The sequence below is a fragment of the Heliangelus exortis genome, chromosome 1 (assembly GCF_036169615.1).
Source record: "Heliangelus exortis chromosome 1, bHelExo1.hap1, whole genome shotgun sequence".
In the NCBI taxonomy this organism is placed as follows: Eukaryota; Metazoa; Chordata; class Aves; order Apodiformes; family Trochilidae; genus Heliangelus; species Heliangelus exortis.
The window spans coordinates 28,982,166-29,004,336 of record NC_092422.1 but is presented as its reverse complement, the minus strand read 5'-3'; the positions used below and the strand labels follow the sequence as shown (position 1 = coordinate 29,004,336).

General features: G+C 43.7%; 1 protein-coding gene across 1 annotated transcript in view; it reads right to left on the bottom strand.

The window, feature by feature from the left end:
- Positions 1 to 11,943: 11,943 nt before the first annotated feature.
- SIAH3 (siah E3 ubiquitin protein ligase family member 3) overlaps positions 11,944 to 22,171 on the bottom strand; it is a 49,924-nt gene continuing 39,696 nt past the window's right edge. Inside the window, exon 2 of the mRNA XM_071739675.1 lies at positions 11,944 to 13,003. Coding sequence (XP_071595776.1) covers positions 12,410 to 13,003 — 594 coding nt within the window. The 3' untranslated portion in view covers positions 11,944 to 12,409. The remainder of the gene's footprint in view (positions 13,004 to 22,171) is intronic.

Sequence of the window (22,171 nt, the reverse complement as noted above, 5' to 3'; positions counted from 1 at the left end):
ATGTCCCATCTTGGGCTGTGTGGAAATCCACCTGAAGTGTTATGAAAGCTGTCTCTGACCCACTTTGTTTGCTGATCATGTGTGAGCAGCCTCAGGAAAGCAACTCTTGCTTCTATTTGTTTTCTCCTCTGTCCATTAACTTTTCATTTTCCTAAGAGTAAGGAGAAAAAAATGAAGACCCAAACAGCCTCATGTATCTGAACACTTTGCAGCAGCAGAAAGGAACAAAATGAAACAACTCCTTAAATTATTGCATTTTCAAAAAGAATCATCATCTTGTCATACAGGCAGTGTGCACCAGGCCCTCATTAACATCCTGGGCTATTTTTAGCCACTGTTCTTGCTGTGCATGAAATTTGGCTGTATTAAAGGAAGTACCACACTGCCTTCCTCAAACATAATTTCAGTCCACACAAAAAGCACTCTGACTCTTCCTGCCTGGTGTTTTAAAGTACAGCTGCCTCCTCTGCAAACCAGTGACAGCTCTGCAACCACCAGTGTATTTCTTCACAGAGAAGTGGGGGAAAGTCACCTCTCAGATCTCCACCCTTCATCATCATGTCCCCCCCCCCTTTTTTTTTTTTGTGTCTACAAATCATTCAGAATCATAAAATGGTTTGAGTTGGAAGGGGACTTTAAAGGTCATCTTGTCCAACACCCTTACAGTAAGCAGGGACATCTTCAACTAGATCTGGTTGCTCAGATCCTTGTCCAAACTCACCTTGAATGTTTCCAGGGATGGGGCTTCTACTACCTTTCTAGGCCACCAGTTCCAGTGTTTCACTACCCTAATTGTAAAAAAATTCTCCCTAATATCTTGTTAATCCTAAAAGAGGTGGAGTTCTCCTCTTTGGGCCTTGCTGAAAGAGTCTTGGATTGTGATGGCAGGCCAGAGAAAGCCAGGACAATGGAAATGAATTTTGTTTTCTGCCAAAAAGGAGATCCAGACCATGCCACAGCCCAGGATGCTCCTTTGGTAACCTGCGAGCACAAGGCACCCTTCACTTCTAGCCTGCAGTGTCTGGGGTAGGTTTCACTCTGATTTTCCTGGAGATTTGAGCCCCCAACACGGATCAGAGGTTGATGTGACAAATGTAATGGCTTTGTTCCTTTCCTACTAAAGTAGGTGCCTTAAAGGCTGGAATGGGCTACATCCTTACCTCTAATCCACACCTCTACAAGGGAAACTACAGCCAATCAGGACAGATGTAGGCACTTGTCTTCCAGATGTCTAAAGTCATAGGGGACAACAATCATGCTTCATGTCCAAGGGGAAAAGTTGTTTTTTTGTAGCCCCTTCAAGTTCACTTCCATTTGCACAGATGGCAGGGAATTCCAGGTGCCTCCACCTGGATCAGATAGTTTTCTTTCACTCTTTTGCTGAATTATTTAACACAAGCTCAATGTCACTTGCAGCTAGGTTCCAGAGGAATGAGTGGTAATGAAGCAGTAATTTGTAGGAGAGACAACAGGTCAGATGAAGGTACCCTGCTCTTAGAAGAGGGTGGAGGTCATTCCAATAAACTGTGAATATTCATCTGGCACATCTGGTCAGTTCTGATCACTCAGCTCTTTTCAAGGCAGTTTGTATCAAGCTTCATGAGTGTCTGAAATGGGCTTTGGCAATAAGAAAGCAAAGACAAAGATTGATGCTAAAAGGAATTGACAGGTAATAAGGTTAGAGATCCTGCCCAATTCTGATCTTGCAAAAAACCATCTTGAAATTAAAGAATTAATCTGTGAAGGTTCTTGACAACATATGGAGTAGTGCTGAAGTATATTCCCTGTTGATTGTCCAAAAGAAAAAACAGCAACTAAACAAAAAACAACTCCCAAAATCTGCAAGTACTGGAGGAGCAGGATGGTGTTGCTTCCATTTACTGAAATGACAAAAGGATTAGAAAATGTCAAGAATTATTTTCTTCTTTTCCCCAAATGACCAGTGTTGGGATAGACACAGGACCAAAGTTCTGATTCCCTCATGGGTTTTCAAGCTCCAGGCAGCAAATGCAGACAGTGCTGAACCCAGCTCATGAGAGCAACTGAGGGCAGCCCAAGCTGGGAGTACTGGGACCTGGGTTTTGCCTTTGGTGATGCTGACACTTTTCTTTTCAAACTAGTTGTGACTGTAGAAGATTAAAGGTTGGCAATAACAAATTGTAAGGCAAGCTTCAGCAGGCAGTGCACTTTGGGAATTGTTCTCTTCTTCCTAATATTTCATTTCTACCCTCTCATGATGCACTACCCTTTTCATAAAAGTAGCCCTCCAACACAAGCAGGAGGTACAAGCTGAGAATGCCAAATAGGATTTAGTGGTGTTTTTCATGGTAGATGTTGTGAAGTGCTTTACAGATACCAATAGAAAGGTTTATTGCTGCTCTTTCATGCAATACCTCATCATAAGGGTTTCTAGAAAATTATATACATTGGTTCAGATTAAGAAATTGTCTCTGAGGTACCAATGCATGCTAAAGCAGAGCACTTCTTATGATGTAATATATTATGTCAATGTCAAATAGTTGGGGGGGACAGTGGAATGCGAATGTCTTGAAGAAAACACTGCTTAGGACTCGTAAAGGTAAATTTTTTACTTATTCCTATGCCACTTAATTTACTTAAATTCCAGTCTGGCATACCTCACCTGGGTTCAGGCAGGCTATTAATGCTTATCTCTGGGTATTTGCTTAGTTCTTCCCTGTTAATTGAAATATTTCAGTAGATGTGTAGATGTCCTGACTGAAGTCCTAGGAAAAATTGCTATGCATAAGTCCTTAAATGAAGCACCTTCTTTTCCAGCTTTGCCATCATAAGGGTCTAAAGTGGCACAACTATTGTGCTGTTCATCCAAAAAGGAACAGTTGCAGTTTCTCAGAAGATTAATTTTCTCGAGACATTAGCAGAGTGATGCTGCTTGAATTTTAGAAGAAATAATGGGCTTTTGAACATAGTGTCCTTGGTGGTCACAGGTGGGCACACCTCAGCACTAATCTCAGAGGATAAGTCAAGCATTTGGACTAAATAGCCTGAACAGTAATTAGATTGTGGAGTAGGTATTTCAAAACCCCCTCTTCTCCACAGTCCTCTGCTGAGTTTCAGGGATGTATCCCTTACCATCCCAGCTCCAGGTATTCCATGTTGTACTCCTTGATGCTTCTTTCTAACTAACTGGAAGTCTGACACACACTGGAAGTCTGTCACACAGCCTCTTGCTGGTTTTCTGCCTGCTTTCCACTTTCTTGTGCTCATTTGCCTTGGGGTTAAATGTGTCTCTCCTGGAAAAGGACACTGTGTTATGACACATGGCATGTAACTCTAGGCTGAAGAGATATCCAGGATCTCCTAACCCTCTGGAATTATGTAGCCTTGTGTAATTATGTTGGCATAACAGAGAGGTCATTTGGGTTCACCTTGTCATCTGGAAAGTTTGCTTTTTAGAAGAATTGAAGTGAGGGCCTTGGAGTCCTTCTAGGGGATATCTATGGAGGATTAAGGGTGGGTTTTCAGGATAATTGGGCTGGAGGCAAGACTGCTTGTCAGGGAAGGAGACTGCTCTAGGATGGAATGATGAGGGGACAGCCAGCTCTTCTGCCTGGTCCCCTTGATGGGGGTCCTGGTACCCTCGATGGTGTGTGAGCTGGAGCTGCAGCCTAAAGGCTGTGGCCTGAGGGACTGAGGACCATTCTCAGGATCATGAGTTGCCATGGCCAAAGTCAAAATATCCCCCCAGAAAAAGTGACTTGAATGTAGTTATTACCATTGGGTGAGGAGAAAACAGTGAGCCATCTGCATTTTAGTGACAATCAAAATGTTCCCCAGTATCACCACCATTATATTTCTGCTTTTCTCTAGAGGACCCAATACTAAACATTTGTGTATCTGAGGAGTCAGAAGGACCTCTCCTGACCACAGACACATGTGGGAACCAGCCAAAAGCAGCCTCCAACAACACAGCCCCTTTGCTACACTACTTGACAACAAGTAAGTCCCCAAGCTAGTTTGATTAGTGCTTCTCTGGTCCCAGACAACTGCCATCAAGTCTTTTAACATGCAATTATACTTTGAAAGGTCACTCTTTGAAAATGGTGCCATGAGGCTCCATGTTTATTGACTGCCTTTCCCTGGGCAATTTGCTCAGTTTGCATGTGAAGAATAAATGCTGTTCTTGGCTGCTGCCCAGCCCAACAGGTCTGAAAGCCAAGCTGTGTCAGCTTTCTGCCAGGGCATCATCACCAAAACTAAAGTTACTTCAGAAAAACCTCTTAACCTGTAGCCTAGGATTGTCTTTTTCTGGTCACATTTAGATTTGGGCACTTTTCCATGATCCATCCTCATCAGTATCTCTTCATTTCATCTCCTTTTGAGCTCTTGATGAACTCCCCCTCTCCTTGTATCTAAGGTAGATTTTTTCCAGTCATCAACTTTTGCCTGCAGTGTAACTCTTAATTTAGCTGTGATGGTTCAGACCTATCTCTAGAACTGGCTGTTGTGTCTGCCTGACACAACAGGAGAGGAAAATGACATTTTTTTTTTCCTGTCAGTATATCAGCATTGCAGATGGATGGCATCAGTAGGGTTAACAGCTCCAAGATGGGCAGCTGACCCACTGGGAGCTGAGGCAGTGACTTAAAGTGATGACATTGTCATGGCAGGATGGCTTCTGGTGTTTGTGCTTGGTTACAGGGGATCACATCAAGGACCTCACACCAAGAAAGAGTGATCAGAGATCTAGGGCTGGGAAGGAACATTCTGATCTTGTGGCTGAACGGTGTAGATGGGGTTTCTGCAGTGAGCCTGATCCTGGCAGATGTCATCAGGTGTGGAGAAGAACTACATGGCACCTATACTGCAAAGGAGTCATGTCTGTCACTGGGGAACTGGGAGCCCAAAGTCTGGCCCAATTGAACTTGGAGCCATCGAGTCTGAATGGGAAATATGGGAAATACAACCATCACTGCATAGGGTAACCTAATGAAAGCCTTCACTTTGGTTGCAGCTTGAGTGGATTCAGCAGTAAGGAAAAGTGTATTTTTCAGAAAAAAATCCTCTGTTTCTCTATTCATGGGAGGAACTTTGGATTTAAGACTTATTTATATTCGCAGACTTCTCAGCACTTCTATCTCTGCTGTTTGGAGGTTCTCTCTTTAAAGAGTGATGAGCCCCCTAGAACAGACAACCCTGTCAGTGCCTCTGTGCTGGCCCTAGTGGCCTGGACACCTGCATGGCTGGTGATTCAGCTCAGGTTCCTCCTGGCTTCCAGCTGAGAGGAGAGTGAGATGTGAGGAGCAATCATGGCTGAGATGTGACCCAGCACAGATAGTGCAGTAAAATGCTCACCCTCAATACACCAAGAACATACGGGATGCAGGAATGTTTTGTTGGGGTTTTTTTGACATGACTTCCCTGTGCAGCCAACATGTGTCAGTCCTTCATGACAGGCTATAGGACTGGTGTCCACAGACTGTCCTTCAACATCAGCTGGTACAGATGTACACTGCTGGAGGGCTCAGCTTTAATCCAGGGCGATTTTCAAGACAGGAGTTATCACACACAGTGCAACAGCAACAACAATTTAGAGGCTGTCAGGAATGCAGCCAGTTCTCCTCAGACCTGGGGCTGTCTCTGGCTTCTGCCAATCTAGCAGAAGAGCCATGGTGGAGGCTTACCCAGGGGAGGCTGGATAAATCTCTTTGGCAGCTCTCACACTAGTCACACCGCTCAGTGGATATTTATCTTTTTTTTTTTTTTTTTTTTTTTTTTTTTTAAAGTTCTGCTTCAGGTTTTCTTTGTGAATACTCTGGAAGTGACAGAGCAAGGTCAGTAATGTGTCGAAGTTCAGCCCTCTCTGCCTGCTGGAAATCCTTTTCCAAGGACACATGTCACAAGAAAATGTTGCCCAGAGGCTAGAGCAATATATTTCTGCTTCACTCAGGACTCTCCTAGCTCATTATTTATTTATTATTATTTATTTATTTTTTAGTTCAGCATTTGTTTGAGTAAGCAGGGTGGCCCTGAGACTGTCATTCTTCTGGATATCTTCTTCCATATCTCAATAAGGCAAAAGCACGGCATCACCTGAAGCTCATTTTGAATAATGATCCCTTTCAGTGTCAGCTGCTACTTCTAAAGATATTATCTGCTCTAAAAACCCTCACTGCATTATTATTTTATATAAGTATATTATACTACTATTCCTTTATATTATTGTAGTTCCCAGAGACCTTTCTGTGGATCAGAACCCTACTGTGGAGAGTACAGTAGAACCTTGTCATGTTTCAAAGGTTACTGTCATCCCAAAGAGGAACCCACATCCCCAGACAGGAGTCAGCTGATAGAGATATGAATGAGCTTAATGTTTCTGTTCAATATCTTCTTTTAAATCTCAAAACTAAGTGAGGGGCTTCCACAAGTTTTGGCTGCTGTCAGATCGAACCTCTCTAGAACTGGTGGTACCAAGTTCATTGGATGGCATCCAGTGGTCCAGTCACTTGCCAGAGTTTATTAACAGACACCCACTCTAATCCTTGTGTATCTTGTGCTCCTGCTGTGACAACCAAAGGCAGAGAAGGGTTTGCCCACGTTTCTCCCATGCACACACACCCATGATCCTAGCAGAGCCTTGGTGGAGCCTCACTGTCTTGTGCCGTAAAACCATCCTAGCCTAGAAGTTGATACCAGTAGGTTTTTAGAGAACAGTCTTAGAGCCATCAAAGGCTTCAAGCCAACTGCCTGACAGCTGTTCTCTTCAGTAGTTCACCCAGGGATTTTAAGGTGAAGAAAGAGTTGACTTAAGTTGTGCTTGTGACTCTGGATTCACCCTGAACAGGTAGGAGATGTAGTGCTGTCTCCTGGCTGCTGACCAGTCTGAAAACAAAGATCCTTTTCAGCCTTGTTTCATACATGACAATGTTTGCTTTATTTTTTAAAGGGGTCTCCCTTAGTAGAGAGAAAAAATATCTGAATTTCTTTTAAACCCAAGCCAATAGGACTTGACTGACAGCAAAGTGACTTTTGCTATGCAGACAAGTCTGCATCAATAAGCAAAATGCTTTTAAGATCACCTGAAAACCCTGCCCTAGATCTCCCGTTTGCATTTGAATAAGTTTACTGCTTTGTCTAGAAGCTCTGATTTTTCAGCCTGCACCACATGGACGTCAAAGCAGTTCATCACTGTTGCCACCAAAGTTCAAAGACATTTATCTTCAATAAGGTTACTTGATGCAATTTCTAACAGCAAGAACCCCTCAGTCCTGGGGCTTTTTACGAGATTAAGTGATGTATTCAGATAGACAATGTCTCAGGAGGATTTTCGGTACCTGGAAGATATAAAGCTCGTTCTAGTTGAAGCACAGCAGGCTTTGCAAATTTTGCAATTGGTGTTTCCCGTTTGCCTCCCACTAAGGCTTTCTAGGTCCTTTTTTTGGAGCCTGGCATCTCTTTGTGAAAGCACTGGGGAAACAGCCATCCTTGCAATGAGTGTTAGTCCTCATCTTTCTCTTGTAGGTGAGCACTGCCTTCTCATGCATATTCTGGAGGGGCAGAATCCAAAGAGGGATAAAAGAAATTACATATTAGACTATTGCCTTTGTGGAGGGAGAAAGAATGAATGATGATAGTCCTAACTGAGGGTATAGGTTTAACTTGATGTTCTGCCAAAGATTTTTTGGGTGGTTTTCAGCAAATATTTTCCTACCTTGGTGGGAGCTATGCAGCTGAAAGACAACAAAACCGCTGGGTGGGAGGGCTTGGAGGAAGCACCAGCAGCCCGATGTATTTAGGTGCCATCAAACCCAGAGGAGCTGTGGGGCAGGACTGGGTCTGGATGCCTGCACCAACATGCAGACACACAGTGCCAAGGGTTGATCCTCTCATTTACACTGCTCCCAAGACAAGGCTCCCAGCAGACGAGAGACCCTTTGGCTGAGTGGAAAGTGCTGGTGTGAAGAGACACCTCTCTGCAAAGAGCCTCAGCTTCCTGCTGATTTGCTTCTCTCAGGAGGTTCCATCATTTTCTTGACAGCCCCTGCTGTGACCTCACTCCAAGTGCTTTCTGTTGAGTAATGTTCCTGTCCAGAGGCTGAGCTCTGCCCTCAGATGTGTGTAGATACCTCCAGAGCCTGCAGGCGCTGCCCTGCTGTGAAACCCCCTTGTTTTCTGCAGGGTTATCTGCAAAAGATGAATCATTATTTAATGTGAATAGTTCTGGTGATGGTACATCTTTGTTTACCTCTCCTCACTCAGAGGGTGTGAGCTTGCAGAGTTCATTCGATTAAAAAAAAAAAAAAATTTAAAACTTACACTTGTGTCTGAACAGTCCTGAAGCTGCAGCTCCTCCAAGTGAGAAGGTGTTTCTGATCCAGTTGGAGCAGAAGTGCACCTCTGAGCCTGTTCTGATGGCCTCTGCTCTTTTCAAAGTGCTTTTCAGATATCTTATAGGGTAGAAAAGCAGACAAATCACCTATAACTACAGTACTGTCAATTGGGCTTCATTCCTCTGATGCCCAAATGAGAGCCTTGTAGCAGTATCCAGCAATTTCTCGTAAAATATTCACTTTGTTCCAACCCTTTTGCTGTCCAGGATTTACCATTCCTCCTTTCTTCAGCAGCTCACTGTCCTGTATTCAGAAAGGATGGTATGAAACAGAGGGTGTGATATCTGAGTCCAGAGGGAAGAGGACTACTGCCCTACTTCTCAGCAAGCCCTCCAGCTGGCACTGGCACAGCAAGATCCTTTGTCATCTTCAAGATGATGAGACTTGAGATGCTTTGGCTGATTTATAAGGAGCCATGGATATATGATGTGAGCTTAATTCATAATGGGATTGAGCTGAAAGCACTAATGCTGTTTTACTGCAGATCTGACATTAACATTCACACTGTGTCTGATGGATAGTGCAGAAGAACCAAAGTAGGTTTTCTAGTGGGTCTGGTAGCAATCCATCTGGCTCAGCCTGATGAAATTATTGTTGCAATTTACTAATCCAGGCACCAGAAAATCCATCCATGAGCACAGATACGTGAAAACTCTAGAAAACCCACAAAACACCATTTTGTCTATGTAGTAAACCAAACAAAATAAAGAGGGAACACTGCTCTCAGGTAGGTAGGATCACAGAATTTTGCCAGCACCTGCACAGCAGTTTTGTAAAACCTGATTTTCTCCTGCACTAAATGAAAGGTACTTCCTTACTTTGTAGAGGTGGAAGACTGTATTCACATTTTGAAAGAATTTGGAGTGACTGGATATAATACTTTATAAAGATGCAAAATACTAGAGTGCAAAATTAATTCTAGAAGCCCAAATTTAAGGCCAGATTTGAGAAGCCAAGGTACAGCTGCCTTTCAACCATGAGCAGAGCTGTAAGAAGTGTTATATTATGGGCACTGAAAGAGTGTGTGTAAAGTGAATTTCATTGTTGATCCTGCTTGCCAGCATTTTAGGATTTATGTCCCACCATGCAGCGTATTTGCTTCACCTTTGCTTTATAGCAGTGGAGGCTTGCTCACAGGCTTTGCATTGTGACAGAATTATAATCTCTTCCAGAGCAAAAAGCCCTTAAATATACCCTTAAGCATTTGAGTTTCATGTTGAGATGCTGATGAAGGCTGGATGCAGGCACCCCTATCTCCTTCCCCCTGTGTTCTCCTTTTCTGTACTGCAAGTGGTTACTGGGCAGATTTTCATCAGTACTCCAGTGTATCCGGATTTCTGAAATCTCTGCCAGAGCTGGAGCTGTGCAGCTGTGGAGAGAGATGAGCAAGGAGGTTACTTGATTGGCTGCAAAGAGCAGTGAGAATAATTTAAGCAACGGCACCCAAGAGACAAAAGTGGGAGGAGGAAAGAAACCCCATGGGCTCTGCAGGCCAGAGGGTGAAACCCAGGATGAGAGCTTGAGAACAGCCTGAGAAGGGTGGCCAACAGATGAGGGGGAGGACTGGGAAGGAAATGGAAATGCTGAGCTGCTATTATGACCATGAGAGAGCTCTGGGAGAAGGACATGTGAGATGTGAGGAAGTTTGTTTTGGGGGCTCGTGTTTCCATTGTGCCTCCTGCCCCTCTGAAACCAGAAAATCAGCATGCTAGCAAGGGGTGGTGCTGGCCACCCCAAAAAAACTCTTGCTGTCTCACTCATCCTGTCAGAAGTACACCTGTCCTTTGCAGGGGGGCATGTCCAAAAATACTGACAGCACATTCTTCATTCCAGTAGATATTTCAAGAACAAAGATGCCAACTAGCAAGAAGCAAATAGGCTGGAACAAGCGAGTGCCTGAGGAGTATCCCAAGTATCCCACCCCCTAGAACTGGCTGTGACCAGGCAACAACACCAGCAGGTCTCTACCAAAGTGCTCAGGAAGTTTCAACTAGAAGAACTGTTTTTATTGGGGTTTTACTGCTTTTTCTTCTTTTTAATTCTGCAGCAGAATATTTGCCGGAGGAGCTGGAGAAGCCAGTTTCAGTCCACAAAAATGCCAATGATTTATTTATTGCTATCATTTAGAGAAAGGGCAGCAGTTGCTGGTTCTGAATATTTAACATGGCAAGGAAAAAGCAAGCCACTCTGAAGCCTGAGCCTTCCAATGAAGCACTGCAAACCACCATAACCCCCTTGAACTCCCCAATTCAGAGGTTGAAGAGCTGTGAAAATATGGCCCAGCATACTCTTGCAGGAACAGAGACTTCTTCAGAGAGCAGCTTGTGTGGTGATGAGCAGCCTGTTGAAGAGACCCTTGGCTCCTCTGAGAGCAGGGACCTGCTGTGAAAGCCCAGGTAAGGAGGAGAGGTGCATTTGCAACTCAGAAGGCATTACCTGAATGACATTCATCTCAGGAAAATTGCAATTTCTTTTACTTCACGCATCATTTATAATAATTCCTAGGAGAGCAGCAGGTGGGAGAGGTTAGTGATTAGATCAGTGGTTTTGCCTGCCCGAAGCAAGCTACAGAGAGATGCCTTTTGAAACTGAAGGACTGACTTCCCCCCCATTCCTTGGCTTTCCAAGAGACTCAAGCAACGATCCTCAATCTCTCTAGCTACTAACTGACCCAACCCACCAGATGTTTCTCAAAAAAGCATTCAGGAGCAGCCAGGCCACAGCCACACATGGGCAGCAGGGAAAACAGGAAAAGACAATTTCCCATGCTTCTCATGTGTCGAGCTCACTGGTAGAGCCCCCTCCTTCCACGTGTCACCTACTGCAGTGAGATTTCACTGCTGCTGTTTTCTGTGGAGGAAACATTCCTGAGTGCAGATGGGACCAAGTGTCAGGAGGTGGTCAGCATCTGCTTCTGACTCTCCCTAAGGAGCCATCTGAAGCAGAAGCTCTTAGAGGAGCCCATTCCTTGTTCTGACCATCGCTGGCTGAGAAACACACTCAGCTGAATAAAGGGACCATCACCACCCCCAAAGTGTACAGAAGAAAAAAACCTCAAAGTTATTTTTCAAGGAGAACATTTCAAATCTCATAGCCAATTTGCACACAGATATATTCTGCCTGCATTGTTGTAAATCAATATTTAGAAGCACACACTGTGGGTCTAAGGGGCGCAGAATTCAATAGCAAGATCAGTACACAATTTAGGATTGGCTTGACACTTCATTTTCTGAAAATCCCTTTTTGAATGCTTAAGGAAATAGCAATTGAAAAGGTGAATGCCCTGATGACTGGCTGTGGTTATATCCATCCTGGACCCACACCATCTAGCAAGCCTCTCTCTGCCCATCATGACACAAGAGTGAGATTTAACCATGCTCACAGTGCCTATCCACAAGCTGTCATCCCTGATTTAATGCTGGATGAGGTTTCCCAGGCCCCAGCTCAGCGGAGGTGGTGCTGTTTTCTTCTAAAGCTTTCATTGTCCAGGTGGTGAAGGTTTTTTTTCTCGGAAGCTGCAGGGAGCTCTGAAACTGCAGGCTCCCTGGGGCTCACTTGTGACCACAGTGTAAGAGTTAAATCACTGTTGTTGGTATGGAAACCCGGATGCTCTCGTCCCTTAGTGGAATACTTTATCTTTTACCCAGCACAGGGGCCTTCTTAATACCAGGCAATTAGGCATATAATGAAGGGAACACATTTGCATAGCTTACTCCCAGTAAAGGTTTCTACGAGTCACCCTGGGTGCACTTTCCTGGAGAAAAGCGTTGTTTCCAGAGTTGCTGGAAGGCAACAAGAAATTGATTAGCCTCTTTAAAATTTCTCATAAAATTGTATTAACAAAACAGTAAATACGTTACACAGAGACCATAACCACGGGATGTTTACATAATGCCCGCTGTGGACGAGTACTAAATACCAGAAAAGACCTGAGACCCCCCCCTAGAAAAGTCTGCGAGTTCTGGCTCTGACGAGGCAGCTAGAGCACCAATGGCGGTTGTTCCTCCTCCTCCTCCTCCTCCTCCTCTTCCTCTCCCGTTTCACATTTCAGCTTCGGCGCTGTGAACTTTGCTGGTGGTTATTGCAATCCCTATGGCTAGGCTTCCATTGTCAGAAAAGAGCTGGGCCAGGGAAGTGTTCAGCACGAGGCAATCCCCGTCTGAAATGACGGAGTCCACGCACTCCAGAACCGACCTTGGAGTCGCCTCCCACTTCAGGCGCCTCTGGTTCCGGTTGAGCTCCAGGCGGTAGGTGAAGTTGTCGGCTTGGGTCGGCGTCCCGATCAGCATCATGGTAGCAAAGAACTGGGGGTGGCCTTTGTACTTCTCCTGCTTCCTGAGGACCAACAAAAACTGGTGGCCAAGGCAAGAGTGCATGATGATCCAGTCCGTGGGGGCGGGCAGGTGCATGTCCGTGGCCAGGAAGACGATCTCTGCCCCCTGAAGGATGCTGATGCGGTGGGTCTGCCTCAGGTGGGACACCACCACCTCCAGGTGGCCTTCCCATGGGCAGGAGAAGAGTGGGCACGGGCAGGGAACCAGCTGGGGGTCGTGCACAGCTTCGTGGTGATGGCAGGGAGGAAGGGTGCCTTGTTCCGAGGACGTCGGCGCAGATGCGCAGCGGGTCGGTGCATACTGTGAGAAGAAAGAGATTACACGTGATGGGAGGTGGGCCAGGAACTGGTGCAGATACCCAAAGTGCAGACCCCACAGACACCAGCCACCCAGTATCCCACTTTAAGCAGCACTGGTGAGGACACCAGCAGCTCAGCGCTGCTGAAACCAGGCTGAGATCAACGGGGATCAAGGCATGAATCTGCACAACAAAAGGTGCTGGCAGCTGCCTTGTTCTCCAGAAGAAGAGAGAGCCATGATAAGTCACTTCAAATGAAAGTAATGTATGTGTTTAAAGGGTGATTTCATTAGTTTTGGGGGAAAAAATCAGATTAGAAAGATAAAAAAATCCCAACAAAGCAGGGACAGCATGGGGCATTTTATATTCTTGCAACTCAGAACAAGGAAATGAAATATGTATGGCTTTATTATTCTTTAATGAAACACACTGGCAAATACAGGCATTTCTCCTGAAACAATATGTTTTATAACACCCATAATTTGTGAAATAAAAGTCGGTTTTTATTGTATTCAATGCCTTCTTTCTTTTTTTTTTTTTCAATCTCTTTGTGCTTAATTGATGAGCTCACATCCATAAATCTTAAATGTCTCTTGGAGGTGGACGGATGGCAAATTAAGGGCATTTTCGTACTAAAGTTAATTTGGATTAAGGTAGGGCAACTAGCTGAAAAGGCAGCAGCTCTTGCAGAAAAATTCCACATGAGAACTATGAAGCAAACCACTCTGCATCTGTCATGGGGATGTTGTTGAAGAGAAATAAGCCAAAAGTGTATCTACATGTAATGCTATTCAGGAAGAGTGATGGTTCCCTGCAGTAACTCTGTGCACAGACAAACCCTAAGGCAGAGGCATCCTGGTCATGATTCATCCTATCCAATTTTAAGCCTTTACTTCAGCCACCCAAGACAGAAACCTGGTTACCTTGGACTGCCTCTGCAGTCAATAGAGGGAGGCAGCTCTTCCCAGTGGAAGGTTCAGATCTTAACTGGAGTAATTCACCTTCTCATGGTGGCACTGGCTGCTGCCAGAGTGGCTTAGATCCAATCTGTCCAGTTGCTCCTAAATTTTAGATACTTAATTATAGGAGGTCATTGTCTCCCTTCAAACTCTTTTGGAGATGCTTATAAGGGCTATAGGAGTTAAAAGTATACATATATATATATGTGTGTGTGTGTGTATACATATATAAACATACATATGCACATATATTTATGTATGTTTTGCTTCAACATATTTTTAGGAAGAGTCATATAGTTCCTTGAATACTGCCCCACATATGCTCATTTAAACAAATTTACTCAAAACTGCAAGAACAACAGTATGGTTCTAACATCTCACAGCTCTTCTCCTCCATGACACATTCAAGTTATAGCAGATCTGGGCTTTTTTCACCTGTTTTTGAGCAGAGCTTTGTTTTAGCTGAGGGCAAGCATCATCCCATATAAGAGGTGCCAGATATATTGCCAGTGGCACATTGCCTTCTTCCTCCACAGCTGCCACTTCAAGCACTCTCACTTCAAGCAGTTTATCTCATCATAGAATCATAGAATTGGCTGGGTTGGAAGGGACCTCAGAGATCATCAAGTCCAATCCTTGATCTGCCGCTGCAGTTCCCATCCCATGGTACTGAGTGCCACATCCAGTCTCTTTTTAAATATCTCCAGGGATGGAGAATCCACCACTTCCCTGGGCAGCCCATTCCAATGTCTGATCACCCTCTCCGTAAAGAAATTCTTTCTAATGTCCAACCTAAACCTCCCCTGGCACAACTTGAGACCGTGCCCTCTTGTCTTGCTGAGAGTTGCCTGGGAAAAGAGACCAACCCCCCCCTGGCTACCCCCTCCTTTCAGGGAGTTGTAGAGAGTGATGAGGTCTCCCCTGAGCCTCCTCTTCTCCAGGCTGAACAGCCCCAGCTCCCTCAGCCTCTCCTCATAGGATCTGTGCTCGAGTCCCTTCACCAGCCTGGTTGCCCTCCTTTGGACCTGCTCCAGGACCTCAATCTCCTTCCTGAACTGAGGGGCCCAGAACTGGACACAGGACTCCAGGTGTGGCCTCACCATGGCTGAGTACAGGGGCAGAATCACTTCCTTGGACCTGCTGGCCACGCTGTTCCTGATACAGGCCAGGATGCCATTGGCCTTCTTGGCTACCAGGGCACACTGCTGGCTCATGTTCAGCTTCCTAATGTTCAGAAGTTTCACTTTTGCTTTCCAAGATGTCTTGGAGGACAATCTCTTGGGTCAACTCTCCCAACTCTCAGATGGCCAGGACTTCTTTCTCAACCAGGGTGACAAAGTCCTGGACCTCTATTATCATTTTGTCAGTAGCTGCCAAGGGGCACAGTGGGCAGAGCAGGGCTGTGACTGCTGCTGCTGTGAAATTCATGGTTCCTCCCAAGACCCGGGGTGTCCAAAGGAGCTGTTTCTTCTTCCTCTGACATTTGATATGAGGAATAATTGGCTATTTAATTCAATACTATTGACCCTTGCATCTTTTTCTTTGGAGAATTATTACCTTGGTAGTACTGCTCTACTTTTTCCTTCCTCATATTTTATTTGTTTTGCTGTATAAAATTCAAGAATATAAACTTTTCAAGAAGATAATGAATTGAGGACAGATAAATGACTCGTTGTCTGGGAAATAAAACAGGTCATTATAAACTAATCGAGGTTTGTGGCTTCAGCTGCCTACTTATCGCGGTGGGATTACTGGTGGGATCACTTAATTCTACATTAATTTTTGCATCCCATTAGGATGAAAGTTATGGTTAATTTAAACTCTTTTTGGTGAAGGAGGCTATTGCAATGGCAGATTGTAAAAGCCTTTTAAAAAATCCCTGAAATGCTAATTGCCTCATAAAATGACTTCTAATCTCCCAATCTAATACAGTGGGTGTGAGCAATTACTTTCTCTCACCAAACTGTTAATGCAACATTAGTGATTATACTAATTAAAACTAATGAACTCATACTCACATGCTGATAAACCTCTCAACCACTAGGCAACTTCCAGCCTTCTATCAGTTTTATTTAACTCCTCTTTAGGAAGATGAATCTTAAATTAACCTCTTGAATAATATTCAAAATTAGGTTTTGAAATGTGAAGCTTTATAGACTGTATATAATTCCTCTCCAAAGATTACCAGAGTAAGAGAAACCATTTCCACTAAGGTTGTAATTGAATTTAGAAATGCATTCTCCTAATTTGATAAGCATGCAGAGCACTGGTAGCTCATCCATCTAAACTATATCTAAGGTAAGAAAATACAAGTATCTTCAAAAATCATTGTGTGACAAGCATGTTTCTATGGCTCATGAACTGGAAAAATAAATTACAACAATCAATTTATCCAATGTGCTGAATGTACAATTCAATTCTTCTTTTTTGTACAATTTCTTTTTTCCTTAGTTTTTGATATTTTTTTAATGTATATTCAAATAATCAAGATTTCCCTCTCACACCTTACAATTTTGAAATATTTCCATGAGTCACTTCAGTAAAGGATTTTCTGGTCTGACTTTGTTCATTTCAGGTTTATTGAAAACTCTGAAAATCCAGCACAAACCACCTAATCTATTTTTATTCTCTGACTCCGTGAGAACCATCTTTAAGATTTGGTTTCTGAATTATTCAACATTTCTGTTTCTAAATTCTAAATTTTGTAATATTCTGAAAGAAATACTTAAAATTTTCCTATCTCTGAAATAAAAAGTCTCACAAAAAACTAGTATTTCACTTTTACTTTTGAGTTATGAGTGTAACTATTGTGGTGCCTGTGCCCTTGTTGGTCTTTCATGCCTGTGAATTAAACCTCTAAAACTGAAATGCAGAACGGACACAAGATGGTCACCTTGAGTGCATTTAAAACCTTGAATAAATATTTATGAACATTTTTCCCATGTTTAATCTGCTCCGCTATTGACTTTCCATCATTTATTACCCGATTACCTAATAAAATTACATTTATTATGTTGTTGTTTCACTCTGGTGTTATTCTCAATTATCCTTTAGCCTGTTGGCTGATTTTAGCCAAATTTAACTATGTGATGGAAGTCTCAAAGACTTTTAATTTTTAACCAAAACTGCGAGCTCTTTTCATCTCCAGGGAGGAACAGCTTGCCACATGGGCAATATTAGGTTGTCAGATATGAGACAATCTAAACAATAGCAGTTTGATCCCAAATGTATTACAGGCACCAGAGAACCCACATGAGACAGTGTCTTTATGAGCCAGAGAAAAGGTTTCAGCCAGCATTCTCCTCATTAGACATGAGATAATCCCACCTCGAGACACCAAACCGCAGGAAACCGGGCTCTGCCACTCAGAAAAGAATTTCTTTTTAATGATGCAGCTTATTACAGTGTAATTCTCTTTCAGAAGAATTCATTTGGCTAAGAGCGATTTATAAACACATGGTGCTTTGCTTATTAAAAAAAAAAAAAAAAAAAGAAAAAGAAAGTAGAGGTTATATTTGGACTCTGGACACAGGGCTTCTGGGTTGTGGCCCAACCTTTTTAAAGACTTTCTGCTAAAAATACAACAAACTGATCAAAGTGTGATTCATCTGACTATGAGAAGGAGATGGCAAACTCCAAAGAACATCAGCTCCTTTTACAGCCCATGCGGAGCCCCAGAGGGCAACTCCCTTTATCCCAAGAGATGCTAAAGGAACATCCCTCTTGACACCACACTCTACATGTCATCATGACCAAACTCAGGGCAGACCCACAGAGTTTTTACTGGTTTCAAGTCAAGGAGCTGAAGGGCAGCTCTATTCCAGACAGGAGGGAGTTGTACCACCTATGGACTTCTGCTGCACTTCAGACAACACAGTCCATGAAGAGAGATCTGGGTGCCTGGTGACACAAGGGTGTAAATGTGTGGCTTCCTACAACCATTACACCTAAAGTGAGCAGTGACTTGATAGAAAATCCAGGGGAGAGGTAGATCCAAGAGGTAGAGATCTCCAGGAGGTAGAGAAGACACAAGAGTATCTCTGATTTTACAGCTGCAAAGCTGAGGCACCCACCTAGGAGTAAAGGCTTTGGTAGTGCTCCTCGTGCTCTCAGGGACCTTTTGTATTTTAAACAACAAAGATTTTAGGTCAGCTATATTAAATATAGTGGAAACAAAAGAAGCAAGCCACATGTCACCCTTGCTGGCTGAGGACCTGGACCTGTGAGGTGCAGGCACTGGCTACGCTGTGACCCCTCAAGCCCTCTTCCTCAGCTTCAAACAGGAGAGGAAAGGTGGCTGCTGCCCTGAGCAGCCAAAGGTCTTGCAAATAAAATCCTGACTTGCAGACAGGCAATTTGCTAGCTGTAAAATCACCCCATGGGAAAAGATCACCCTGGGGATCAGGAATAAAAGTGTTGGGTGAGTGGCATCCCAACACTGTAGAAGAAATGCTGCTCAGTTCTTCAGAGCAAAGGGTAAATATCACCTTCCTGTGTTTCCCAGTGCTCCCCAGTGTTGTAATGGGACCCTGGATTCCTCATTCATACTTTAATTTACAATAATGCACATAACGTGCAAAAAAATCAGCCTTTTAAATGCCTATGATGAGTGAAGAGTGTGCATAGGAGAACATCCCAAGGAGTGAGAAGGACTCATTTGCCGCCCAGGCAGTAAGAGTTTCTGGCAGCATAACAGGTGCTGTGAATAATCTCCCTTTTCCAGACACCTTACATCTATGCAATGTTATCCAGTGATCACAAACAACTTTTCAAGCACTCATTAATTCACCCACGGGCTGGGCTGCTTGCTTGGAGCACTCCATGGTGCAGTCTGACAGCCACCATGGTAGAGCTTCTGAGCAGGGTCACAGAGGAAACAACAGAGATGAAAATGAAACCACTGGACACACCAGCCAGCTTGAACTAGCAGAGAGTGGTCCCTCTCTCCCACTGTTCATCCTCAGCACACCTTGAGACATTTCAACCTTCTCCTCCTCCAGAGAGAGAACTCATACCTCCTCCTTCTGTGGATTCAAATTCTTTCTTCTTCAGCTAAGGCTTTCTTGACTGGATTATAGGAGGCTTGGTAGGAACCACGTGTGTTCATGGTAGATGTGACCTTCAGCGGGAGCTGGGGTTTGAGAGGGGTTATGTTCACACCCCCTGTTACAGACCCACCACCTGTGCTGACACTGCCTCCTGCTCACCCCACTCCAGGATTCAGCTTCCTATTGTGCACTGGTTGAGATAATGTCCACTTCAGGCTGATTTTAAGGTATACATTAAATTATATATACACTTATGTAAACACACATATTAATATCTATATATAGACTTATAACATGTACAGGTCTGCTTCAAATGTTTTTGAGAATAATGCAGCTGTGGAATCACAGAATGGTTTGGGTTGGAAGGACCTTGAAGATCATCTACCTCCAATTCCCCTGCCATGGGCAGGAACACCTCCCACCAGACCAGGGTGCTCAAAGCCGCATCCAACCTGGCCCTGAGCACTTCCAATGATGGGGCAGCCTTAACTTCCCTGGGCAACCTGTGCCAGTGTCTCGCTACCCTCAGAGTAAATAATTCCTTCCTAATAGCTGATCTAAATCTTTTCCAGTTTGAAACCATTAACCCTCTAACCATTAACCCATTAACCATTCTGGTACCATTTTTATTTAACAACGGTGTGACCTGGGTAGATAGATACCCAGGCATTTTGGGTATGAGATCATTTTTGCTGTCCTTCTAAGAGAAATCCCAAATGTGGCACTGCATTAAAAACAAATAAACAAGCTCTGAGAAGAGTTCATTTTATCATGTATTTTTTCTCCCTTGAGGGTCATTGCCATGGCTGTCTCTGTGCATCACAGGCATCTGTCAGCTGACACCTGGGATGTTGAGCTGAAGTACAACATCATTATTATTTACCAGTTTAGGATCAAGGAATTCAGGCATGGAGAAAGTAAAGAGCCAAGTTTCTGACCATATTTTGTTGCTCAGCTTACATCAGAGCCCCTGATTTTTCATAGAATTGCCTTCTAGAGCACTTGATATTTTCAAAATGCAGCCTCCATTAACCTCAGATGCAGCTACAAGTGATTAAACTATGCATAAATCAGGTTTAAGAGTTTAGGTTGAGCAACTCATAAGCAGAGATCAATTGACTAGAAGCCATCCATGAAGAGCTCACTGTAAATTATTCTCTGGTATCCTACAGGGCTTTCCAGGCAGAGGCTCAAGTGGAGTCCAGCTCTCCAGGACAATCTGTTCTTCCTCCTAGCCACAGACACCACCTTCCTGACCTGCCACCTCTTCTCCTCCATCCCCCCAGGTGTGACAAAGGACAACAAGGGATGCAGTCACCCTGGAGGCAGGTGAGCAACCTAGAAACGTGCTGTGAGAACTTGGTGGATATTTAGTTTTGACCTAAATATTTCTGCAGGCAAGGAGGGACCTGGGCTTGCAGCTTTGGGATGCTTTGGGGGAGAGCTCCATGGTGCCCACCAGGGTTTCTGTTTAAACAAATAGGCATTTCCTTTCCCAGTGACATAGGCCACTTAATAGGCTTTCCTAGTGTTTTCCTCCTCTTTCCTGGCTTCTCAGGGTCTGATTGTTTCTTCTTATCTGTATGGAAAATGCCTCCAATGATTTTCTAGCTCTCAGCTCCTTTCTGTCTCATAAAAGCTTTGCCACCCACTAACATCCACCTCCATATTACACCCACCACACAGGGGCAGGTGCTCAGGAGAACTATAAAGGTGGCATGAAGAAACTACTGAGTCTTTTAATCCTGCTCTTCATTTAATACCACTTCTGCTATTTTTCAGTATGCTAATGAGGTTTTGTAAATCTTTCAGATGAAAGAAAAGAGAAGGAAGGAGAAAAAACGCCCCTAACCCTCAACCTATTTTGTCAAAAGCTGTACTTCAATATCTGAAAATAAGAAGCCCAAGCCAGCATCATGTTGGGGATTTATTTAAAATTTTAATTACACAAAATCCTATTTATTATGAATGCATCAGTTGAATTTCTTAAGTACTGAATATTAGCTGCAGCTTTGGCTGTGGAAGGGTTTGTTTTCCTGACTATCAAATGGCAGCAAGAGGACAACATCAGGCTCATTTTGCTAATCTCTTTTTGCAACATAATCAGGCACGACTTGGTGACACAGCACATGGGATGTGTTAATGGCTGTCCTCATGCTAATTACACACCTCTGAGTATGCAGAGAAAATGTTTCTTTACTCCATGTCTGCACCATAGCATCACATTTCTCTGTACCAGAGGACTTTGAATTTCAGATGAGGCTATACAGTTTTAGAAGTATTTTTGAGAAAAAGTTGTTTGTTTTTTTTTTTTCCTGGTAGTTCTAGGTGTAGAAAAAATATGTCACAGCATTTTAAATGGAGCCCAGATGGAAAGAAAGACATTATTCTCAAATTAAAATCCCTTGCATGTTTCTCAAAAATCAAGGTTTTCAGCAGAAGCTGTCATGCAGTCTTGAAGTGCAAGCAAAAATTATCAAGAAACTTGACATTCTTCAATATATTGAGAACAATGTAATTATAACAAATATAGCCAGTATAAAGTATAACAAAGTATGAAGCATTTCAGTCTTGCAGATGCTTTCTGAGAGACACCCAGGCACAGACACCAACAGGGTGGAACAAGGTCATGTTCTGCAGCTCTCCAGCTTTAACACTATGTTTGGTGGATCATTCCCAGCCCAAGTGGGGGGATACTGAAAGTTCACATGTTTCAGGCTGAAGGGAGATGCTGGGGGACACTGAAAGTTGACATGTTTCAGGCTGAAGGGAGATGCACCCCTGCACTGACCCTCAGCCAAAGATGGGTCATGGACACCCAGGCAAATGATCCTGGTTTAGGTGCTGTGTTTGCTGGACCTTACCTGAGATCATTTTCTGTGCTTCCTTTGAGGAATAAAATACACTGGGTGATTGCAAGAAAAACCAAGCACACCAGCAATTCCTGGGGAACTTCTGGCTCTGTTTCCTAAACAAAATAAATGAAAACCATGGAGGTGAAATGGAATAAATGGACGCATCTGGACCTCTGGAGGTCTGGCAGGCTGGCAAGATGGAATGCATCACCTACCCTGGACTAATTGCCCTGTGGTAACTCTGAGAGCTTAACTGAGGATGAATCTTAGATTTAAGATCTGTAACAACACAAAAGAGGCACACTGGC